General features: G+C 39.2%; 1 protein-coding gene across 1 annotated transcript in view; it reads right to left on the minus strand.

Annotated features, from left to right (window-relative positions):
• Window positions 1-13,912: 13,912 nt before the first annotated feature.
• Window positions 13,913-23,989, minus strand: part of SHISA9 (shisa family member 9) — a 176,640-nt gene continuing 166,563 nt past the window's right edge. The window contains exon 4 of the mRNA XM_069030316.1: window positions 13,913-14,280. Coding sequence (XP_068886417.1) covers window positions 13,913-14,280 — 368 coding nt within the window. The remainder of the gene's footprint in view (window positions 14,281-23,989) is intronic.

The following is a 23,989-nucleotide window of genomic DNA, read 5'->3' on the forward strand; positions in this document are numbered from 1 at the left end:
TTGACAACAGATAGAAAATTAGTGGCCAAAACTTATATGAAGTTCTATACTTGGTGATAATTACTATTTTTTTAGATGCATGTTTGCAGTCACATCTGTAGTTTCTGTTATTTAGGCCAAAGTGTTTCACATTTTAAAGATAAAGTACCTTGGAGGAAACACTTCATCCTAAGAAAGAGTAGTTTTTGTTTTAATTTTTTAGAAAAGGCTTTAAGGGATGAAAGGGATAAAATTAAAATAATCACTGCTGCTGCTAATTTGAGTTTCCTAGCGTGGTCTTCATTTGCTAATGGTGAACTCACTGAGGAAAGAATTAATGTGCTTGGGGTTTTTCTATTGCAAATGTGAGAGTCTTGCAATTAAATTTTCAAAGAGTTTTTCTACTTCATCAATAAAATTGTGTACAGGCTTTGTAAGTATGGTTTTGGGCTATGTTCTTTACGGGTACATCTGCACTCTTTATATAAATTCAACTCACATTTGTTTTATAGTGCTTTTCCTCTGTAGTGGGTTAATACCAATAACCTGGATTGTTGAGTTTCCTGACAGGGGAAAGAAGTCTCTTTTGTCAGTGCTACTGGCTTTTAGAAATGCCTCTGTGCAGTCAAGAGTCGCATGTAGGCAGCAACCCACAGCTCCAAACCAGGTCAAAAAAGTGAATATTTGCAGAATGAACCCTCAAGGGGTTCCCCACAGAGCACATGGGCAACTAACCAATGCCATAGCAGGAGTTTTAAAGATATTATTGACACACACTGGTTGTACCAGTGGTTACAGAGGTAATTTAGAAGAATTTATTCATATGCCTTATGAACTCGTCATAGGATAATAGAAAGATTTTTTTAATGCTGTCCTTTGTAGGGTGACGGCAACATTTTGTCAAATATAATTTAGAGTTGTTTTCAAATTACAGGTGTACCAGTACATAACGTTTCCTTTTTTTTTTTTCCTCCTTATACATTTTCCTTATCCCTGGAATCTTTCGCAGAGGAGTCTTTGTAGATTAGTCCATCCTCTGTGCTGACTAAAAAATGGGTGATTATACTTTAAGTTATTCAGTTATGCTTGGAATATATCTTTTGTTAGTGGGATTTGGGTTTGTGTAATTTCTGCATGCCACAGCTACAGATTTTCATGTTTTTGACATTGTTGCAGTCTGACTAATTTATTCTCAAATCCTCCTCTTTCCATAATTTTCTTTTTTTTTTCTGGGAAAGCCCACTGATTTAACTAATGAATCCCGTACTGATTTCTGAACAGCTGCTAATAATAAGAAAATTGTCTTGATGGTTATTCTCGACTCTGGAGAATGAGCATGCAAGCAAGTTGTTGGGGTTTTTTTGTTCTTTTTTTTTTCACTTTCCAGGATGTTTGGCTTGTTTGGAGAGCTCTCATGTCAAATCCCTTTTATCTGTAATTACAAAGCATTATGATTTCATCTTGGTGCCAAGGGACAGCAAATGCCTGAAGGGAATAGTGAAAGCCCATTTATTTATCTTAAGGCCAACTCTGGTCAAAATGATATCATTGCCTAAATTCTCAGTGAATTTATCTGTTTGGAGCTTTAACCCTGCATGTGCTTCCCAGGACTGCCTAGAGTTTGTCTATGAACTCTACTGGGAGCAGTTGGGAACATATTCCTTTCCTTACCTTTTTCCCTTAAATAGTATGGGCTAGACTGTTTGTCCCAGGACATTGACAGTCAAATGACAGGTTATTTTATACAAATAACTGATCTTTTAAACTGAAATAATAAACTTTTCAACTGAACTGTTACCTCAGAAAATGAACTGTTTCATCCTAAATTATGGAGGAAATACATTTCAGACCAAGAAATGGAACCTGTGGTTTTTGGAAGCCCCATCTTGCTTCTTGGTTCAAAGCCTGCCCTACCTCCCCTCTCTACTCTTCTGCCCTTTCAAATTCTTTCATGAAATTCAGAGTCATGATTTATTCAGATTGTAGCTCTAAGCTGACTTGCAGAGGCAGGTTCTGTCCTTACCTCTGAGATCACGTCGTCTGTGTGGGATGTTATATTGAAGATCAGGATTTTGACCTTTTAAAAACTGTGGCTGGCTGCCAGGGAAGGACATGCAATGAAAGAACTACTGTTAAACGTAAAAATGAAGTTGATATTGGCAGTGTAGAATAAGACAGAGTAGTTTGTGCCTCAGGATTCTTTGTTCCCAGACAGTCTGTAGTGTGTCTGAATATATGTGCTTTTAGCTGCTGTGTAAATCTGTCTAGGCAACATTATGCACTGATTTGCAATTGCAGTGTAACAACACTGAATTTGGGGGAAACAGCAGATACCTTTATGCTTCTAATTACAGCTTTCATCTGCTGCTAGCTGATAAAAGAATGTGAGAAAAAACTCATTCTTAGGGGAAAAGACTTTCTGCCCCATCTTTGCTTTGGGCCTGGAAGAGACAGTAATAGGAGAGCTGTAATGGCCTTTGAATGGTCCATCTTTCTTCAAGAAGGGTTCAAAAATACCTAATCATTCTTGACAGAATCAGTTCAATGTTTCTTTAAAATCATTTAGCAATGGAAACTCCACAGCCTCTGTATATAATGCATTTCATTGCTTGTCATTCCACACGATTCAAAAGGGTTTTCTTCTAATACCTGACCAAATTGTGCTTACATCAATGAGTAGTTTTTTCCTGTATCTGGTGGTGTACATGATTTTCTTCTTTTCAGCAACTCTTTACATAGATATAATAATGTAGTCTAAAATATGATTTATTGTCAGTTGATGGCTATATTTTGTCTTATTAAAAAAAACCCTCTGTGTTTTTTAAATATCAAGGGACCAGTGTCAGCCTCAATGTTTATATATGTCACTCCTTACTTGTACTGTCAGTGGTATAAGCAGAGAAGCTGAAGACTCTCAGAATAACCCAGGCTAGAAGAGACTTTGAGAGGACATCTGGCCCAACATTTAATGGGAAAGGGAGCCTAGATGAAATGATCCAGCACCCTGTTCACTCAGGTCTTGAAAATCCAGTGCTGGGGACTCTGCCACATCCCTGGCAAGGTTGCTGCAGTGTTTGATAGTTCTCACTGGAAAAAAAAAAAAGTTTTTCTTATTGAGATGAAATCTCTCCCAGTGCAACTTGCACCCTGCTGCACCTTGTCTTCTCCATGTGGCTCCTTGTGAAAAGAGAGCATCCATCCCTTTTTAGCCATCCTTTAAAGTACTGGAATAATAGGATTAGGTTCTTCATGAGCCTTTCCTTCTCAGGGAAGGATGAGACCTCTTTCCATATTCTAGACATGAACAGTTTTATCCTTCTTTCAGCGACTCTATTGCAAAATATATAATCTTTACATAATATCTCTCTTCAGTTACCTGTTCTGCAGCATAAACAACTGCATTTTTTTCATTGTTTACTTCACAGTTTTTCTCTACACCTTTGCTTATTCATACTGATTTTTTAAGTAATCACTGATTATAGTAACCTTACTGGTTTTTTTTTCTCCCTGGTACTTTCCAGTTGACCCTTGTATCTCTGGAATAATGATAGTCAAGGCTTGCCACAATATTGTAGCTGAGGCTTTATTACATCTGAGCAGAGTGGGAAGATTATGTGATTTTACTATTTGACCTGCTGGAATTTCTTGACTCACAGGCAGCTTTTACAGTGTTATAATTCCAAGCTCTGTTTTGTTTTACAGTTCTGCTGCCTCAACTGTTATTCTGAAACTTGTTTGTCTATGCTCTTATTCCTACCTTTCATATAGAATGTGTATGTGCACTGTGTGTACATGATACTGTGCAATAGTCCTCAGTGCTCCATCCTGTTTAATTCATACCTCTTCCATGCTATTTGGTGAACACTTTTTGATTCCTATATTGTTTTCCTTTTCTTTAAGCTGACAGGAGTTACATGTAAATTTAATACTTTTTCTCACTGTCTTAGACAATGAAACACAAATACATTTTGATAGTTTAAAGCAAACTTTTGAATAATGTTGCTTGAATCCTCTTTGTGGTTTATTAGAAGCTTACTGATAACTGTGTTCTTCCGTTAGGGTCATATTTTACAGCAGGCTAATTTAACTCCCATTAACCTCATTTATTATGAAAATTACACAAGCCAGAATAAGGAATATTGATAAATTATATGATATCTACTGCTACTTGCCATCTTTTGGATTGGACACCTTACCAGTAGAAAAGAGCCATTGACTTTTAAGATGTCACTGGGTGAACTCAGAGCAGAAATCTGCACCTCTATCAGGATGCTCAGGAGAAATTTTCTCTGCTTACCAACAAAGCACCAGAAGTGCCTTTCCTGCTAACACTCCAGCTAGTCCGAAGTTTTGGATGAGAACCTTATGAAATAGCTTTCTGCCAATTCTTCTCCTGCTGCTGAAAGAATGAGACAAAAAGAGAAGAGAGCATAGAGTTCCTCTATCACAGCTTTAAAGTCTTACATACAGATATGCACAGAGGAATTAGGATTCTGGGTGTATATGAAATAGTCTCCCAAGGGAAAGAGGCATGTCATGCAGCTTGAGAGATTGTACAGCTTGAAAATAGTAGAAAACATGATATGGAATCGTATGCTAGGAGATAAGATGATTTTTATTCCCATCTGTGCTTCAGGGATTGAATTGGCAGCAAATTCAAAAACCTTTACTAGGCAACAGAAAAGATCAAGAAATATAGTATATGCATAGCAGGGCTTTTGGCAGAATCAAGTGTATGTCCTAACTGGATAATAGAAGCAGGGGCTTAATGTAAAGCATGCACTTTCCAGATGTTCTGGTTTGGGGTTTATTTTAAGATCTAATGCTATGTCAGTTTTTGCAGAGTCTTTATGGACAATATTTTTGTGACCTGTAGTTAAAATGCCTTTCTCCAAGAAAAGCCCCAACGCTATTATTTTTCTGGCATTCGTTCTTGTGGAACATATGGATACGTCCCTCTGCGGAGGTTGTGTTGTCTGTCTCAGCTGCTATTCCACATTGATAAAAATACTGGTTCTCTTCTCACTTGTATATATTAACAGCTTGGGTGTAAGTGAACATATATGCCACAGGTTCTGGAGACTTATGATCTCAAAGAGAGAAAAAATACCTCTGTTTATTATGGTGTCTCTCATGTGGTTCCCTTGTGCAGCTGACAAAGGGGAAATTAGCAGATGGTGTAAAACATCTCTAGTTATTAGCAGGCAGCACTATCAAGTCTATATGTTTTTCTGTACTGCAGCCTAGTCACTTCTGAAGTTTTGTAACCTTTCTCTTCATCTAGTGGATTTCTTTTGATAATTTGGTTTTTCCTCTACTTTCTGTTTGATGGTAAGAATAAGCCAATTCTGACATTAACAAACCCAAAATTTACCAGCCAAACAGAATCAACCAGCCAAACCCCAGAGGCAGTGCAGAGGAGAAAGGAAAAAACATTACATCTTTATCAAGTAATGTCCTCTCTCTGTTTAACCATATTAACACTTCTGCTGGTGTTGGTAAGCTGCTCGCTGGGGAGTGTTCTCTGATGCTGACAGTGTTAACAGGAGGAGGTGCACACCAGGATGTCCTGTCCACGTTTTCCCCTTTTTTTGGTTCTTCTGTTCTTGTATATGCATTTACACACATATATGTATATGGGATACAATACATATCCCTCCCATTGTCAGATAAGACAACAGAAAAGAGTTTTTAAGGCTGTTGGTTACTGTAATATTTTACACAGAATAGCTATGCAGTTTTGTAGCTCATTTTTTTTTCCAAAGCTTGACCCGCCCTCAAAGGTCACTGCTGAAGAATGAACAAATGTAATAGAACACACTGGAAATCATTATTGGAAAGTTGACTTCATCTTTCCCTGAAGTTGATTAAATGCATTGGCTACATTCAACCTCCATAGTATTCTTGTATGAGAAAGTGTATTATACAGTGGTTGTGGCTGGAATACTATAGATATGGGGAATGGGATTTGAGCTGATAAAACATTCAATATTTTCCCTTGACTGAAGTGCAGCATCTCCTCTCTTCTACCTGTTTATTCACGGTCCATGAAGATACAATATTTTTGAAAATGTATGTGTATTCTCTTCCTATAATGAAAAGAAATATGTTTAAAATGGGAGAATAGATTTTATAGTTTATATAGGACCTTTTAAAAAAGTAAGTTTTTATATTACTTATCTGTCAACAAAGTGCAGCTCCAAAGATAACTGAACAGTGATTATCAGTAGATCTGGGTTTGATAGGAAAATTTTCTCCAATACTGCTGTCTTTGGAGAATGATATCTCATCTAATAAAATTATCAGTTAATAATAAAACACATTGTACACAGTGAAGTAACAACCTGAGGTATACCAGTATTTAGTGTGATGCTCATTTTGTGTAGAAACACAAAAAACATCGCTGCTGAGTAAACAAGCAGCTAAATATTAACTAAAAGTAGAAGAAACTAAAGAGTGTAAGACTGGGATTTGAAGAAGCTAGGCAGAAATTAATGAAGGAATTGTATCTGGCACTCAAAACTCAGTGTTTTTTGCTGCTGTTTGTAGAAAGTGATAAGACTTATACCTGCACTTTGACTTTAGGCAGACTTCAGTATCCTAATGGCTGGAGTAGCTGTTTTTCAGAAGGACTTTGAACATGCACATTGAAGCCAAGCAACAGCCTGAGAGTGGAATCTTCCCTACTTGTTATGAGCTGTGTCAAAGGTATGAGACATCCAGGGAGATGAGATGCTGGCAAGATAATTGTGGTTTGCTACAAGGCAGTGTTGCAGCTATTATTTTGTTGAACTGCAGTCTCAGCTGTGACTCAGTCTAGAAGATCTGTGCAATCCTGTGGTGTATCTGCTGCATTTCCTTTTCTATACCATTTAGTTGGTGTCAGGTGGAGAAAAATCACTTGTAGTGGAGTCTGAAAGTTCTGCATATCAAAGAGTGAATGTGTGTTGTCTGTGGGTTTTGGTTGTCCACACGCTGACAGTTCTGCCACTAACTCAGCAGTGCAGGCTCAGGGCCTTTGCTGTCACAGTCATGCTGTACAGTGTTGTGCCACTTGCTGTGTTCAACAGGGCACCTTTGTTATGAGTACTCTCAGCGTTGTGCTTTTTAGATTCATCTTTTAAAACAGAAAAAAAAAAAGACAAAACCACAAAAACAAACTCATAAATCAGTGTTATTAAAAACCAGAACAGTTTGCTCTGCATAGGCAGACTTGTGCAGAGTCCTGTGCATCACAGCATACACATGCTGTCTCTGCCTTAATGAATCCTGTCAAGTTGCTCTCTATCATCCTTAGTATTATTCCCCAAACAGAAATGGCAAAATACATTACAGCCCTAAAGGACACTTTTCATCCCTAAACTTTAGACTGTCTCTTCTTTAGAATGTCACATTCTTTAGTGTTTAATTTTCAAAAGCAGTACAGTAAATTAGGGATACAGAACCCATCTTCAAAACTGAAATAAGGCCCCTAAAATATAGTGAGGCAGTTAGGTGGATTTTCCAAATTAGTGTTACCCTTAGACAGTGTTGCAAACACAAATGATTTAGGGAGTCAAACTCCAAAGCTCAAGTGATGTAAAATGTGTCTGTGCATACAGGTGTGCAGAAAGTGGCGGTGTTCTCCAAGAGTGCTGTTTTGGCATGGGAGGTGAGAGCCCAAATGAAGTGCTGTGTGTGAGAGGGTGCTCAGGAAGGCTGCAGGAGTTCACTGAAGAGCATTAGTTGTGAAAATACCATACAGTTCTCCTGACTTCTCCAAAGGGGTGGTAGAAAGTAGCTGCTGACTTGCAAAGCCAGTACTGATGCCCCAGTAGTCCAGTATACCTTTGTGTCTTTCAGCTGCATGATTTTTTCACTCCTAGTATATGAGGGAGTCAACAGGCTGCCTCTGTGCTCAGTAGCCAGAGCAGTCTCCTGCAGGATGTGTATGAAAAACTCCTGCTGAATTGTAACACTGCCTTGAAAAGAGGAAGAAAAGCAGCCATCCTTGAGCTCTCTCTTACCCTTGTAAGGAGGAAAAAAAAGCAAAACCTAGCTTCTCTTCACCTGTGGCAGAAAAAAAAAGAACAGTCTATCATAGAATCATAAAATGGTTTGGGTTGGAAGGGGCCTTAAGGATCATCTAGTTCCAGCTCCCCATTCAAGTTTTTGCAACGTTTCTGTTGCTTAAAGAAATGATATGTAGCAGGTAAAGCACTCTCTCCTCTGAGGATCAATTACTTCAAGGGATATATTCACTAAAATTGGTCAAAGTCTCTCTGATAACAACTACTGTGATTGAAATGTAAGCCCAAATCCCAGAGAATAACTTGAGGCCAACAGCTGCATGCAGTAAAATGAAGAACCTGCTTGTGCTCAGGCAGTGTCAGTGGCTTCACTGACACACCTGATGCTTGGGAGGACTTGTTTCCTTATCAAATAATGCTGCCAATGACTGCTGAAAGGCTTGTGATTATTACTGATTTTCAGTTCTTGTTTGTAGCTCAACCTCAGATTAAAAAGCAGCAACACTGCCTGATGTTCTCTCTTGATCTGAAATCATCCCTTTTAATAACATATTGTTCTCCCAGCCTAATTTATTGCGAGGGATGCACATAAGGCTTGGTTTGCAGGTTCAGAAGTTGAACTCTGCCAGCACAACATCAACCCCTATTAATGAGCAGCAATGCCTCTTACCATGTAAATGCAGGTGAACTTGAAATAGACAAGGTGCAACTTTGTGTGGCAGTGTATTAAAAAATGTATAGACAAAAACTGAATTCCAACTCTGAATTCTAGCTTTACTTAAAAAAAAAAAAAAAAAAAGCCTTTTACAGAACAATTGCTTGGGGATGAAAAATTGTCTTCAAGTTCCCTACAGAGAAAGAGACATACAGATCTTCTTCATGCATCCATGAAGGACCTGACTTAGTAGAGAACTGCTTCATGCACTTAGGTACAAATAGCATATTATTCTTTTCTGCTATGTGAAATGGGAGCAACAGTAATAGATGGAGGTTCTGAACTTATCTCAGCCTCAGGTTAGCCTGAATCCATAGCTTCCCCTTCCTGAATGGGTCCCTTAGCTCTGAAGGTGAAAAATGAAATTTAAGGGAGAACACCTTGCTATTGAACAACACTCTTATCTTGTTAGAAGAGTGTCTGTGGGATGAGAAGGGCCTATTCAGAGAGCATGGCCTGTTCAGGATTGTTTATTTGGCAGGTTCTGACATAGGAGGAATGTCCAGAACTAGGATCAGGCTGTCACAAAGGGCTGTCACTGGGGACAAATACATCTCTCTTATGCTTTGCTAACATGATAGGGCCTGTACAGCTGAATGAGGTGTGTCAAACTCTTCGTGGTGCATCTTCTGCAGAAGTGTCTGCTGCATCGCTCAGCTGCATTTGTATGACAGCAGCTTTTGTGCAGAAACGGGGTATAACCAGTACTCTAATTTGGTCCTGACTTTCATTAGTGCCCCTGGATGGGGAAAAAAGGCCTGGTTTAATGCTAATGTTACTGAATAAGTTGGCAGGTTTGAGGACTCATCTAATTTGCAGGCTGAGCAAAATTTGAGTCTGGAATTCTCTAAAGTGTGAAGCATGAATTCCAAGATTGTTATTTTTATCAATGGGGAAGTCATACAGCTCTATTTTGAAAAGTGTCTATAAAAACAATGTTCACTTTTTTGGTAATGTGCTCATCCTATGATCACATTTTCAGCTGTGGATGATATATGAGGTTACATAGTTTAATACAATAATGTTTCCTGTCATAACTGTTTTTAGCAAAATAAAATTATCTATGCCAAATAGAAAGATGATATAATTACAGTGAAGACTATATTTATCAGTGGAAGTCCTTCATGTATTCAAGTATAGAGACCAGGATTAAATTAAGTGCACAGGATTGTGTGCAAAAGGGATTTGTGGACTAGGTTTATTTATTTAGTACCCAAAATTCAATAACCATTCTATAAGAACAGAGCAAAGCATGAATCTTTTCCCAGATCTATTAAAATCTAAAGTTGTGAGTCCTGGAGACACCTCGTAGTGTGAAATCTCATGAGACCTGATCCTCTATTTATATAAGCCATCACATCTTCAGTTTGTGTAAGCTTAGGATCATGCTCTAAAGATTTAGTCATGAGAACAGTTGTTTCCAGGGTAAAGGGCTCTAAACCAGAAACCTCTGGGCTTTTAGCCTCTGCAGCTCTGTATAGGAACATCATCCTTTCCTGACAGTGCACTTTTCTGTTTGTACTCAGTGCATCTGTGTTTAGTATCAAAGAACCTTGTGGGAGAAATGCTGATGGGAGCCCAATGCAGTTCTTGCTTGTGATGTCAAAGGGGTCAGGCTGTCATAAGAGGAAAAAACGTGGAAACACAAAATCACGTTCAAGGGGGTTTTTCTGGAGGTTTTCATGTACCTGAAAGAACAAAAGTTATGCTGAGACACTTCTACTAGCAAAGCAGTTGGCCCTTTTGCCATCTGTGATTCCAGTTAGGAATTTTGCTGCTAGAAATGTGCATAGATGGGCTGGTGGTGGAGCTTAACAGTAAGCTGTGTCTGCTGTAGGTTAGGCTTGTGTTCCACTGGGCTCCCCAGGTTTCCCTGTGGGTCACAGAGCTGCCCAGAATTTTCCTGGCACTGACCAAACTCTGTGTGTCTCTCCTGAGCCCTCTGGTAGAAAGGGGTTGTTCTGTAGTTGTACCTGAAGCAGGGAAATTCTTCTGTAGAAAAAATGGGGCTTTTATGAATGATTTCCTGGCACCCATAGAGGTGTATATTGACAATGAGATTTTTCTACTGTTTAAAAAGGATAACTCTGGAGACTTTTGAACTGATGTTTTCCCTCTGATAACGTGTAATGGATTCCAAAAGCTCATAAACTGTCTAAAGAATTTGCACCAGGTTGTACACTAAGCGGATTCTGAAGCTGGGTATCCTGATTCCCTGTTTCTTCTTCTGAAATTTATTCACTATCATTTTAGCAAAGCAAAGAGAAGAAGCTACCCAAGCCCTCTACCAAGGTTCTATCAGCTTTACGAGACATTAGGACTACTAAAAGCCTGTAAGGACTTTCTGTTCCAGCAGACTTGGTACATAGATGTTGTATACAGGATTTTCTGTAATGAATATATAACATTTTGGAAGCAATATACATAGGTGTTTCATTTGCTCTCACTGGGTAGTTGCAATCCTTAGACGTGGCTGAAGCTTTTTGCAAAAACTCCCATGCATTCATGAGGATCAGGCTCTGCCCTTGGGCATGCTTATCTTTTTTATTGTTTTTGTTCCTCAAAACATTAATTAACTGATCAAGTGGCATAAGGTGTGTGTGGTGCCTGGAGGCTTACAGGGTACATGAAGTTTTGCAAGGCTGGCAATCCCTGTGTATCTTGTGCTGCATTGCACGTAACAGGCAGTCATAGAATCACACACTGCTTAGGGCTGGAAGGAACCTCAAACATCACCCAGCTTCTCTGTAACACAGATAACATGCAGTTGCTTTCCAAAGAATCCCTTGTTCCCACTGGCAGAGGCAAACCATCATTTGGGCTGATATGAACCCTGCTGGCTGCAGTGAGATGCTCCAAAAGCTCAGTTCATACTCAAAAATTGGCCCAGTGATACAAGTTTAGGAATGAGCCAGCAAGTTGGATTCACTTAGAATCAATTTTATTGCCAGGTAAGAAATTCATAGTAATATAGTGAATACATATGTTTACAAATAAACATTCTTAAAAAACAAACAAACATTTTATTGTAGGAAGTATTATTGGTATCATAAACTCTGTAGTTAACAAGTATTAACACGGGTTTACTTACAGAACATACAGTTACTAAAATATTTCCACATAAAATATGCTCAAGTTACACGAAACCTGTGTGAATTAGAGTGCAGCTGTAATGTGTATCTAAAGCATATGGATTAACAGCAACATTCCATAAAGGGTCAAATTAAGTCAGCCAGTTGTGAAGGCAGTAAAGATTAAAGGAATAAAAGTAAGATAGTGGAGAGTCTGGGTTGTGTGAAAAGTATTTGTCTTGTGGGCTTTGTCCACTTCTGATAGTCTTAAAACATATGATCATAAAATTTAGCAGCACGCTTATGGAGAGATACCGGTGCTCTCAGGATGCAAATCAGTCTTGATATAGCTAAAAAAATGGTATCTCCATTTAACCAGATTTCAAAATCTTAGCCCTTGCATCCTTGACTAAGCAGAAGCACTGACAGTCTGTTGAGTACAGTAAGAAATGCCACTTCCAATTCTTCTTACAACATTAACAGTTCTCACTCCTTCCTGAATACTCTTCCAGACCTAATCTTCCAAAGAATTGACAGCTGGTGAGAATGCAACTGTAGCAGGACAGCTAGTTGGGATTTAGCCAAGTGACTTGTGTTGGGGGAAGGGCAGGAATTTACTGAAAGACTGAATGCATTGCCTGCCCATCCCATCCCAAACTGTCTCTCTGTGGATGTGCCGAAGCCGTTACAGGCCCAGGACTGTGAATTTGCTACCAGTGCCCAGTTCAAGAGTGGTTTTACTCATATGAACAAGGCATCCTGCTCATCAGAACCACAGCCAAGACCATGAGTCCAATTGTTTGTTTAGTTTAACCCCAGAACTCTGATGTTTGAGGCTGGACCAGCCTCTTCCACCACACAGCCCACCAAGAGGGAACGCCACTAGAGAAAGCCAAACAATAGAGACAATATACCAGATAACATTTAGTTGAACTACAGAGAACTACCATGGCTAAAAGCAAATACAAAATGAGAGACTAGAGGGGAAAAGTTAAAACTGGGAAAATGAAGGGGCTAACTAAATAGTCTTGACTGTGCAACCACTGCATGGAGATGTAGTCCAGTTTCCTTTTGGAACAAACAAAGGAGGCTGAGCAGGGCAGAACCCTTGTCATCCTTAGCAAAACATGAGGAAATAGCTTAAAGGAACAGAGGGGTCACTTTGAAGAACAAGACTGTCATTGAACAATAGTAATACAGTAAAGGCACCACCCACGCTTAATTTCAGTCTGAAGCAGTTGAAAATAGGCAAAACATTTAGGTGAAGAAAAAATCCTGACAGTCTGCAAAGTGAGAATTGTTACCATCTGCCCGAAAACAGGAGGACTGAGAGGGAATATTCTGATGCCCTTTTTCCCCCAGCAGCTTTCTGTGTCATATGATGTGTCTCTTCTTATTTTGGAGGTTCCCAAAAATTTCAAATCAAGTGAAGTAAACTGAAATGAAATCTTCTGCTGTTGTTATCATCTGCAGAATTCTCTACCAGCCAGAAAGGTCCCATATGCTTTTAATCATAACAGTCTTCGTAACTTTCTTGTGAAAGTGTCTTTGTCCCTTATTGTATATATATTTTTTGCGTTCTCTATAGGATGGTGTGAAAGTACAATAATAGATGTTAGGGATTGTACCAAGATGTTTGCTCTTGGTTTTTCACAGGTCTAGTGATTATTAATAGGTTTTATACAAAATTCCTCTCTGAAATAATATATTACAGTATATTGTTCTCTCTCTCTTCCTCTGTCTCAAGGCAGGAACATAGTGTAAATGTTTAAGCAGACATAAAGTTTCTCTAGATTGTGCTACTTCTCATCATGGATTTTAGTTTCAAGTAAAAAAATTTAGTCACAAGGGTTTGTGTTCCATTGTGAAATACAAATGGAGTTTATAATTCAACCTTCAGTGTGTATTGCTGAATGGTATTAACCCACTCTTCGGCCTACAGCTGGCTGGATACCAAGACTGTCCAGGTGGAAGTTCCTTCCTTCTGTTTCCTTTTTTTTTTTTTTATTTCATATTTTTAATTCAATTTTTTTTTTGCCTTTCAGTTGAGTGTTTGTGTTGTGTATACATTTGTGTGTGGTTTTTAAAGGATTTCATTAGAAAAGAAAACAAACCAAAAAAAGAGAAAGAAAACAAACTCAAACAGTTACTTCTGTCTTGCTGTTGGTTATGAAGTATGGCTGTGGGCCCAAGTAGTGCTGGCTCCGGGTGGTCAGCGGGTCACTTAGCGTCGGGTCTCCCATGCCATGCTTGCCCTTGTTTGTGAACGCTTGCCGCCTCAGGGACGGGTCATTGGGATCCCAGGTCTTGTAGTGAGAATTGTAGCCCAGGGGGTGAGTGTGTATCTTCCCCATCCTGGATTTCCCGTTCTGCCTGGTGAGCCCGCTGTCGATGGTGTAGGCCCTCTCCTCGTCCAGGCGCACTGGGTGGAGGGGCAGGCTCCCCTTGGCAGCCAGCTCGGCCAGGTGTCGGCGTTTGGTGTAGAAGTCATCGTTGACCTTGTCAGCTATTTTGGGTTAAAGGGGGAGGGGACAAAAAGAATCAGTTGGACACAAGAAAAATGGTGGACAGTTTGCAGTCGGTCATACACAGTTCTGTCTGCAGACCAGAACATTTACAGGTACATCAGTAGGAGAAATCCATGCCACCTCCTGGCCCTTATTTTCTCTCTGAGTTTTGGATGCTGTTGTGCCAGGCTTTCATACATGCAGACCTTGAACCCTGTTGCCCTTGAACAAAAGACTGTCCCTGCCCCAAATCACTCAGATTGTGCTGACATTTACATTTATGGGGAGAGGTCCAATGAATCTTGTCACTGTTCATGTCACATAGCACAGGAAATTAGGGAAGTCTACAGAAGTACATGGGCTTTCTTGGGAGTTCTGTGCCATCTTGGGTTGCACTGCTGTATAAGAGTACAGCCCTTTAAAATCAAAGTGACACATGGGTGTTTAACCCAGGCAGCTGTAAGGTCTGGTGATGTGTGATGAGGTGGACCTGTTTTTTGTTCAATAATGCCTCAGGGCAATGTTAAGAATGGGATCTGTTCTCCTAAATGGTTGGAAGTTCACTAATGCTTTATGGGGCTGAAAATACTTTGGGTTGTTGAAGGTTGGGTATTTACCCCATGATTTTACACACCATGAAAATCCTAAATTCCAGGTTCTGACATCATTTTCTGGGTTCAGTGCCACTAAGAAATACAGCAACAGCCCTGCCAACAAATACTGCATTGCAGTTCTCAAGTCAGGATTTGCCCTCTCTGATTTCCTAGGCAAGTGTCTTCCAGTGCATGCTTTTTGCTCAAGTTTGATTGTTGTTATTGCTGGCATTTATTTGGCCTTGCTTGAAAGTATGAACCATGCTCGGGAAGTTAAAGGCATTCTGCAGCAATCCAGCAACTCATTTCAGTTTTGAGACTGAGGTTTAAGGGAAGCTTAACTGAATTTCATTTTTTAAGATCTTTCATTTTATGTAAATAGTGTTTATTTTACCCCTTCAAAAATTTAGATATTCATTTAAGATAGTGCCAAATACATAGATCAACTGGCACTGCATTAATCAGCTGTGGTGTAGTTGGAATATATAATTTTGTCAGCCTGGGTTTGACTTCTGCTATGCCCTGGCTGGATCCATCCATTTCCCTTGAAGCCATGTCACGTAAGGCTTCTCTGCAGAAGTCTGGTACATGTAGCTGTCTGTACAGCTCGGCTCCTCTTGTCTTCATGAGGTTTTGAATTCCCTGCACTGTTTTATGTGTAGCTTCCCTCTTTTGCTATCACCCAAGTATTTCTAGGAGGCTTTTGTTGCACTTTGAATTTTCTCCCTGTCTCTAGTTCTGAACTGGATCTTTATGCAAGGTGGGGAAATTCCTAGGAGCACCACATTAATCTTCAAGATCAGGCTTCACTTGTGCATCCCCCTTGTCTTGGCCCCTCAAAAGGGAGGAATATTGCCAAAGGCAGTTGCTATTTATTATCTCATGACATTTTTTCTATAATGACTGTGAAACAGGACTCTGCTCTTAAATCCTTAATTTTGTCATTAAAGAGGTGTTTCCTCTCCAGTGGACTGAAATTGCTCCTTTCTGTGCTGTCAGATTGGGCTTTGTGTGTTTTACCCAACTCCATCTGTTTCCTTTTTCAGTCGTTGAGTGAACGCTTTTCTATAGCATACAGGTGTCTTCTGCTTGAAACAAATCACAGAATGGAGATAATGGCCTGCTCTCATTTCAGCCCAGGGTGTGCAGTTGCATGACAGACCTGTCATGTGTTACAAAGAGAGTCTGTGAAGTTCTGCTTGGATTTTGGAGCGAGTTGTTTCATTTAGAGAGCTGTAATATGAATAATCAAGAAGTTGTACCTGTTTCTCCCTGAAAGAGCTGTTTCCAGTTCTACATGTGGCTTGTCTTTTTAATTTGTTAATATTCCCTGAATGTCACAGGACCATTATATACAAGCTGAATGAAAATGGGGTGGAAATGCATTTGCATTGCTATTATCTCATTAATCTGTTATCAATAATTGAAAAGTGGTTGCAGAAAAGGCACTGTGAATATTCATACAAGTATTCATTTTTATAAATTTTTACATCAAAGGCACTGCAGGCCAGCTGTTAGGGGAGCGAGTTTCTATGTCGCATGACTTAGACCTTGGCTATTTATGAAAAGTTACACTAGCTTATGTAATTTAAATTCAGCACAATTAATTATGTCCAGCTTTTAATAAAGATACATTTGTACGCCTGTTTCACATTTAAATGTGTTTAATTTGCATACAAAAATTAAAAACTTAGCTAATCTAATGTAAGAATAGAGTAAATTTGTAAGTTTGTAGTTTTAATTTTATCTTAGTTATGCTGCAGCAATTTGTCTTCTGTAGCCAAGATCTTTAATCAGCTGCAAGGTAAATAATGACTTCTCTTTCTAGAAATAGCAGTGGTGATGCAGCTATGTAAATAATGACCAAAAATTGCAGATATTTTTATTGCCTGGCTTTTCATGCCATTTTTCTCTTTGAGGCCACAACAAGCTCAAGCTATGTCCTTGGTTTCTTTTAATTTTTTCTCACTTGCACCTTTTCCATCTGCCAGCAATGGTCCTGGGTCTCTGAATTTTATCAGGCATTAGATAATTACTCAGACCTCCAATCACAGCAAGGCTGATGTCCTACAGAAGAGTAAATTTTATTTCTGCTGTACATAAGGAACACCTTCACTATTGAAACAGGGAGGAAGAGATCAGCCTCACAAGGACTGTGCCTATGACATGTCTGAAGCTGGTTTTTCTCTTCTTTATGCCATGTTATAATGTCAAATTTTTAGCTCTTTGTCTCTTATGGCAAACCACACAGAAAGTGAAATGATTAATTCTGTAAATTTGGTTCCATTGAAGTTGCTTATACTGGTATAGTCCATAGTCCCTTTCTAGGAACTTCTCAACTGTTATCTGGAAACTGGGCTTGAAGAGAACAAACCAGGACTTGAACTGTAAATCTTCATCAGCAAAGTCAAGCAGAAAGCTGGTGAACAGCTGCTGAGTGGCTGATCACGTCTGTGTGGCAGTGCCAGCGTGGGAGAGCTGCTCTTTGTGTTTGTCCTGATCCAGTAAGATTTTGCAGGTTTTGCCTAAGGATTCTTCCCTGTGCCTCAGAGTTCAGTGCTGGCAGTGGGAGGCAACCCCTGCACTGAACGTTTTAACCTCCCTCAATCCTGTTCTCTTTCTGCTTCCACACTCAAGTGTGCACTCAGGCCCAGGTACCAGAAATAGGGGGAGGGGATACCCTTGCAGCAAATATGAGCAAAATCAGCATTGATAAAACTGTTCAGTTATTCAAGAGGGCTTTTGGCAACTCTTACAGCAGTCCTTGTTCTTTCATGCAGGTTTCATAATATCAGTGGGCTGTGCCTCATTTGAGTGACCTGATGCTACTACAGTATAGAAACAGGGTTTTTTACTTCTCATTTCCAAAGAAGAAAAGATTCAGAACAGTAATATTGAGCATAGTTTTGTAACAAATGTTTTACCAAGAAAAGTATATTAATAGTATCCTGAAGCCAACTACTTTAAAAATCAACTGTGAATATGAGGGAGTTTGTTTTTCTTCTTAAGCAGACCCTATAAATATTTTGTGGACTTTAAACATCCAAAGAGATATTTTGGAGTTAGAGGATGGATTTGTTATGTGACCTTAGGTACATGACTCAACTTCCCTCTGCCTTAGTTTCACCTGCTGTAAAATGAGCTGTTAGCATATTGGAGGAGGTAGTTGTGTTAGGAAGTTGAATTGCTATTTGTAGAGTATTCTGAGATTTTGGATGAAAGGTGCTATAGAAGTGCCTTTTGCATCGACTTCTGTATCTTGATCAGTAAAAGTATGATTTAAAGATATCACTGTTGTATTTGCAAAAGGAGTAAAGAATTAGAATTGCAACACTGCCAAATAATAACAGAAGGGCTTTAATTCCATGTGTTATTATTTGTGTTCCTTCCTCTTGATAGCTAACTAAAAAAATGTTCTCAGTTTCAATATTTCTGTAAGGTTTTTACTTCTTTAAGGTAATGCACCTACAAATTTAGTTATTGTTGTAGCTGTTCATCCAGAAGAAATGTTGAAATATGAGGTTTTTTCCAACCTTAAGGGTGAGCCTGACATCAGGGAGAACTTGGGCTTTATTCCTGCTGTTCATGAAATGAATAACTGAAAAAATACAGAAACAGTGTAAGGATCAAAAGGAGAACTTCTCCCTCCCAGCCGGGTGCCTTAACTATTAAGCTGAAGAGATGCTTCCTGTTCCTTTGTCTTTCTAGAATAGTAAATATTGAATTTTCTTCTGCTCCACAGCACAAGTTCATGAGGATGTGAATCTGGGTGGGGACCATCCTAGCAGAAGGGATGCATCTTGCTGGGTAGGGAATTTAGATTGAAATCCCACTCCGTTGGACCAGTGGTACAACCATGAGCTTATGATGTAAAATGTAGAGCAATTCTCACTCTTATGTGAATGCAGCAATGCCTTAGAGAGAGTGACCACAATTGTTTTGATCTTGACTTTGCTGGTACTGCTGTCAAATGTTTCCGATTGGAACCATTGACTTATTCCTTGGATTTTGATTTTGAAAGGAGATAGCTACCAAGATGCTTGGGATAGCAAGACTATGGAAATGCCTAGAAAAACTTCAGTGACTTTAGGCTCACCTAGATGAAGTGATCAGAAAGAAAGGGGCTTTTCATGGTATGTTGTTGTTTAAGGTTCACCTTTCTGCCTAAATCTGTCACTAAGAGAGACAAGCTTTCTTCTTTTGCTGATTGATAACTGCCCATGACCAAATGTGGAAGTTTCACATCTTTCTTTATAATCCATAGTTGTGTAACAAAAGCACAGAAACCAATGAGCCTCTTACCAAATAAATACCATGGCTGAAAAGGTGTTTTCTTGAATATCAGTGGCAAAAATCCTTGTGGCTGCAGTAGGTTCAGAATTTCTCAGTGAGCTTATTTGAATATAAGCCTTACATGAGAGGTGGCCCTGAAACTATGTAATGCTGTTCTCTTCCCCAGCTTAAGTAGTCTTCAAGGTCACTGTGTGGCATAGAGTCACGTGGACATGCATTAGCATTGTGAATGCTTTCTTTTTCTTGTAAAATATTGCAGGGGTTTTTATCTGTTTTCCTTATTGACAATGCTCTTAACTCTGTGGGTCCGTAACATGGCTCTGAATACTCGCACCACTTCATACAGCTGTGGGAAAATACAGATTCCTGAATGACAATTCTGTCCTACAGTTTTTGTGAAAATAGGCACCCAGGAGTGGGAAGAAGCCTCTGAAGTGAGAGAAGAGAATCCACAAAGGAGTGAGCCCTTACAAAAGCTCTAAAGACAGTAAAAAAACAAAACCAAATCCCCAAATCCAAACTTTTGTGCAAGCTTACTGTCACAGTCAGAAGCTATGAAAATACGTAGGGACACGGTTTCTCGCTAGATGTTTACAGAATTGTTTGTTATCTGAATATATTTTAAGAACTACGTGAAATGCAGAGCTTTATTCTAGCCAAAAAGTCTGTATTTCAAATGAAGGGCTAGAAATGCAGAAAGCAAGCCAGTGGAAAGTGCTGAGAACAGGAGAGCAATGGAATTGCTCCAATGACACACCAGACAACAGCTGAAATGAAGGAAGTGCCTGTTTGTGGGTGGTTTCTCTGTAAGGCTGTCCCTATGTAATTTATAGCAGTTTGTAACAAGGCTTTGTTTCTACAGCCGTGAGTTTGCTGAGATGATGGTGTCATTACCTGAAGCTATGGGAAACTTATATTTCTCTAAGTAATGGAAGTGAAAACTCAAGGAAAGACAGAAGGGTAATGAATCCTGACTCAGAGACAACATGAGAATTTTGCCCAGGGAAATACAGCGCTGCTGCCTTTGGTGGTGCTGTTGATCCTGTCTAAATGTGTGACTGCTTATTCATTTGCCTTTCCAAGCTGGCATCTAAGACAATATGTTCAAAGGCTTCCAGGATATAAACCAGCTCTGTGTGAGAGTTCTTGCAGGATTTCATCTGAAAATCAAAGAAGTATCATTTGTACACTAGCACAAATTTATTCTTGGGTGAGGGGAAAAAACTCACATGGACAGAGTTTGTATTAGCTGCCCCAGATATGAATTGGATCCAATAAATTCACAGAAAAATGTGTTCCATGCAGTGAAATAAATAACTAATGACCAGTGTTTTGAATTAAGGGGCTCATTCACTATCATGGACCATAGAAGCATTTGCTCTGCATACATGAACTGTGTTGGAAAGCAGACTGAGTGGGGAAGTTTCAGCTAGACAGCATTCTGTTGGTAGAGTGGGGAATGGGCAGGCTGATGAGAGATCTGTCTGCAGCCAAGAGGAAGGAGTGTGGTCACTCCATGGCTGGTCACTGGCTGTTCTCATCTCATAGGTGCTGGGGTGGCTCTATACAAGTTGAGGCAATTTTAAGCCCTACTAAGTTGCAAGAAAGGGCAAAGGCCATTTATATTCATTTTTGCAGCCCTCCTTCTCATTTTGAAAATTCAGAAATCAGCCTGTGGCCTGCATTGATTTCTGTCCTAAATATTTGGTTTTCTTCTAATACTATTTTGCCTTTATTCAAGACATTCTGAAAATGAAGACTATTTTATGTCTTTGGATTCTTTCCCATGGTTTTTTACTGACAGAGGTAAAGAAAAATACATAATGCATAGAATCCTGCATAAGTTTTGTAGAACCTACTTTTTGTGGCTCAGTGTTATTCCTCTCCTGGCCCTCTTTACCACTTCATCTATTTACTGATTTCTTACAGTGATCTGGAGAGAGACCAAGCACGAAGAGACAAACCATATCAACCTTTTCTTCTCAGACATTGTTTGAAAAGAGCTTGTCCACCTCCAGACACAAGACTACATTTTTTTTTCCCAGTGAAATAAAATTATTTCAAGATACAAGATATAGAAAAAGACAAATATGTAGGCCCAAACATGTCTTCTCTTCTTTTGATTATTTTTATGACAGTTTATGGAAAGGCTGAAGAGGCCAGAATACTTCTGGGTTTTGAGACACATTAGGAATGGTTTAGGATAGGAATGTAATTAGACTGGGTAAGTGAAGCCTCTGGTCTCAGCAATGTTCTTTAACCCCCACACCAAAGTCTGCTGCCTGGCTGGGAACACTGAGACAGATTCTGACAAACTCCTCAGGCATCAGACATGGTGTGTGGTTCACCAGAATCAGGGTCACCATTCCCTGGAATACAAGAGTAGCCACATGTCTGGGAGCAGAATCATCCCTCTTCTGACAATGTGCCAGACACAGCACTGCAAAGTTTGGGTTTTTTCTTTCTCTTTTTCCAAATGTTTATTTACTGTGTGAGTTTAGGCAGGTTTCTCCTTGGACATGTAAAACAGATTTTCCAGCTGGGCTTTGTATATTTGCCTGCATTGATTTGCATAGTATTAAATTGCAATATTTATTATTCAATTTTGCAAAGTGCTGCAGTGATATTGTGATTTGGTTTTGATCAAAATACTCCACACACACATTCTACCTAACCTAGGGACCAGTGGCATGCAGAATACTTGAATTTAACCAGTATAAAAAAACCCCAAGATTTTTTCTGGTTAACCAAAACCATTAGGCTCTGTTAACCTGGAAACAAATGGTGGCTGATTTATGTTAAATTAACATTAGAATTTTAAATGTTTTCAGGAAACCTGAAATCTGTTGCGTGCAGATAGATGAAGATCACAGTACTTGGTTGTATTCTCAAGTGATTTAACATTTTAAATTCAAGAACCAACATGCTAAACTGCTGGTTCAGTATTGTGCAATGAATGATAAACTTAAGAAGGAAGTAAGAGTGCCAGTTCTATTCTTGATCCAAGGGATGAAATTGTAAAAGAAGTCTAAGAGAATTATGTACTAAAATCTCTGACTTTTCTTTGAAAATGCAGCCAGTGGCTGTCCTGTAACTGTAAATCTGTATTTTCATTATTTTTTTTCCTAAAGGCCTCTAAGCTTGCGGCTTTCATGGAATCTACAATGGCAAATAAATATGAAAAGTTCTACTGTGAAATATTTATTTCATTTTATCTCATTTAAGCATATTTATCAGTTTGAGTTTTACTGGAAACCTTATATATGGTATGAAAACTTGCCTTTTGAAATAGAAACTATCTAAGGAGTCATGCTGTCATGCTTAACTTCTGAATAAAGCATGACTGCAGCATAAACTGATTTAGGAAAGGAGGGTTTGGTTTGCTTTCTAAAAATGCTGTCCAAAGCCAAAGAGGTTAGCACTTAGGGGATTTGCTTAAAAGGCTTCTTCCACTTCTTCCTTCGGTAATCTTGCTTGCTGTTTCACTGGGTGGTTTTCAATGCTTCTCAGGATAAATCTGATTGTGTCAGAAGTTTGCAGCAATACTTTCATACATCAACAATAATATGAAATTGTTTTTAACCTTTCTGGTTGGTGAGGACCTTCAGTTTGTTTAAAGGCAGAGCCTCCTCAGGATTGCAGGGGCAGTGCTTGCTCTGCATGTGCAGGAGCAGTGTGCAGTGCTGAGCAGTCGGAGCCTTGCTCCTGCAGCCAGGGGTTCCAGCAGCCTGCTCAGGGGTGCCTTGCTGCTGGGGGGCTGCAGGCAGGGGGCTGCACACACAGGGGATGTGGGGCACTGCAGGAAAGAGCTCGCCGAGTTCTGCAGTGGGGTTTGGCATCTAAACAAGCCTGTCTGGTTTTCCTTCACGTGTCAATTTACCTTACCCAACACTGACTGAAAAAGCTCTGCTATACCTGACCACATTTATTGGTAATAATTGTTCTTAGCATGAACATAATTTAATTTTCTTTTCACGCGTTACTCTTCTGTGTGCTCAATTTTGTTTTCAGTTTTAATACTTTTGATTGTTTGTTTCTTTTAGTATACTGCTGGTTATAACTCTTACACATGTCTGAATCAGCTACAGATAAGCTGCAAATACCAGATGTGATGATATAGGAAGCTGCATGAGAACACACAGAACCCAATTTCAGAGTGTGAACATGTAATTAAGATGTGTTTATAGTTCTGAAATAAACCTACATTTTTCTGCCTTTAAACTGGCATCATACCAGATTTACACTTATTTCTCAACATGAAGAAAGGCCTTAAAGGCTTTTTGAATTGTACTGGTTAAATGGAAAAAAAAATAAGTCCCAGTGATGTAATAGCTATTTTTTGCCTAATTTAGTTTTATTTGATCTGTTTCTTAACTGCTTTAATTTTAAAGAATTATTAGTAATTGTTCTGGAGTGAAGTTGATTTTTTTTTTCCAAAATAGTTCTGGCATAAGTTGTTCCTATTAGAAAGTTATATTTTTCTACTCTTTTCTCTGGAGGAAAAAATAATAATAAAAAAAAAGGTAGTAATTTTGTAGCTATACTCATACACATTGAGTTCTGGATTTTTTCTTCTCCTTTTCTTCTTTTCCTGTCTCCCTCTTTTTAGATTCTATGTCCTTTGTATTGTTAAAGTCTGGAGCATGGTTGCCAGAGGTTTCCAAACCAGAGATGTGTGTCAAACTGAAAGGAACTAGTGTTCCCTGGGAATTCCCAAACTTGCCCTGTCAGAAGAAAATTAGTTTCTTCAGGTTTTCATGCAACTTGGGCCAAGTCCAAGGCGGAGCAGAAGTGGTGCCTGCTCTGAACAGAGCCCTCGTGT

The sequence above is a fragment of the Aphelocoma coerulescens genome, chromosome 14 (assembly GCF_041296385.1).
Source record: "Aphelocoma coerulescens isolate FSJ_1873_10779 chromosome 14, UR_Acoe_1.0, whole genome shotgun sequence".
Classification (NCBI taxonomy): domain Eukaryota; kingdom Metazoa; phylum Chordata; class Aves; order Passeriformes; family Corvidae; genus Aphelocoma; species Aphelocoma coerulescens.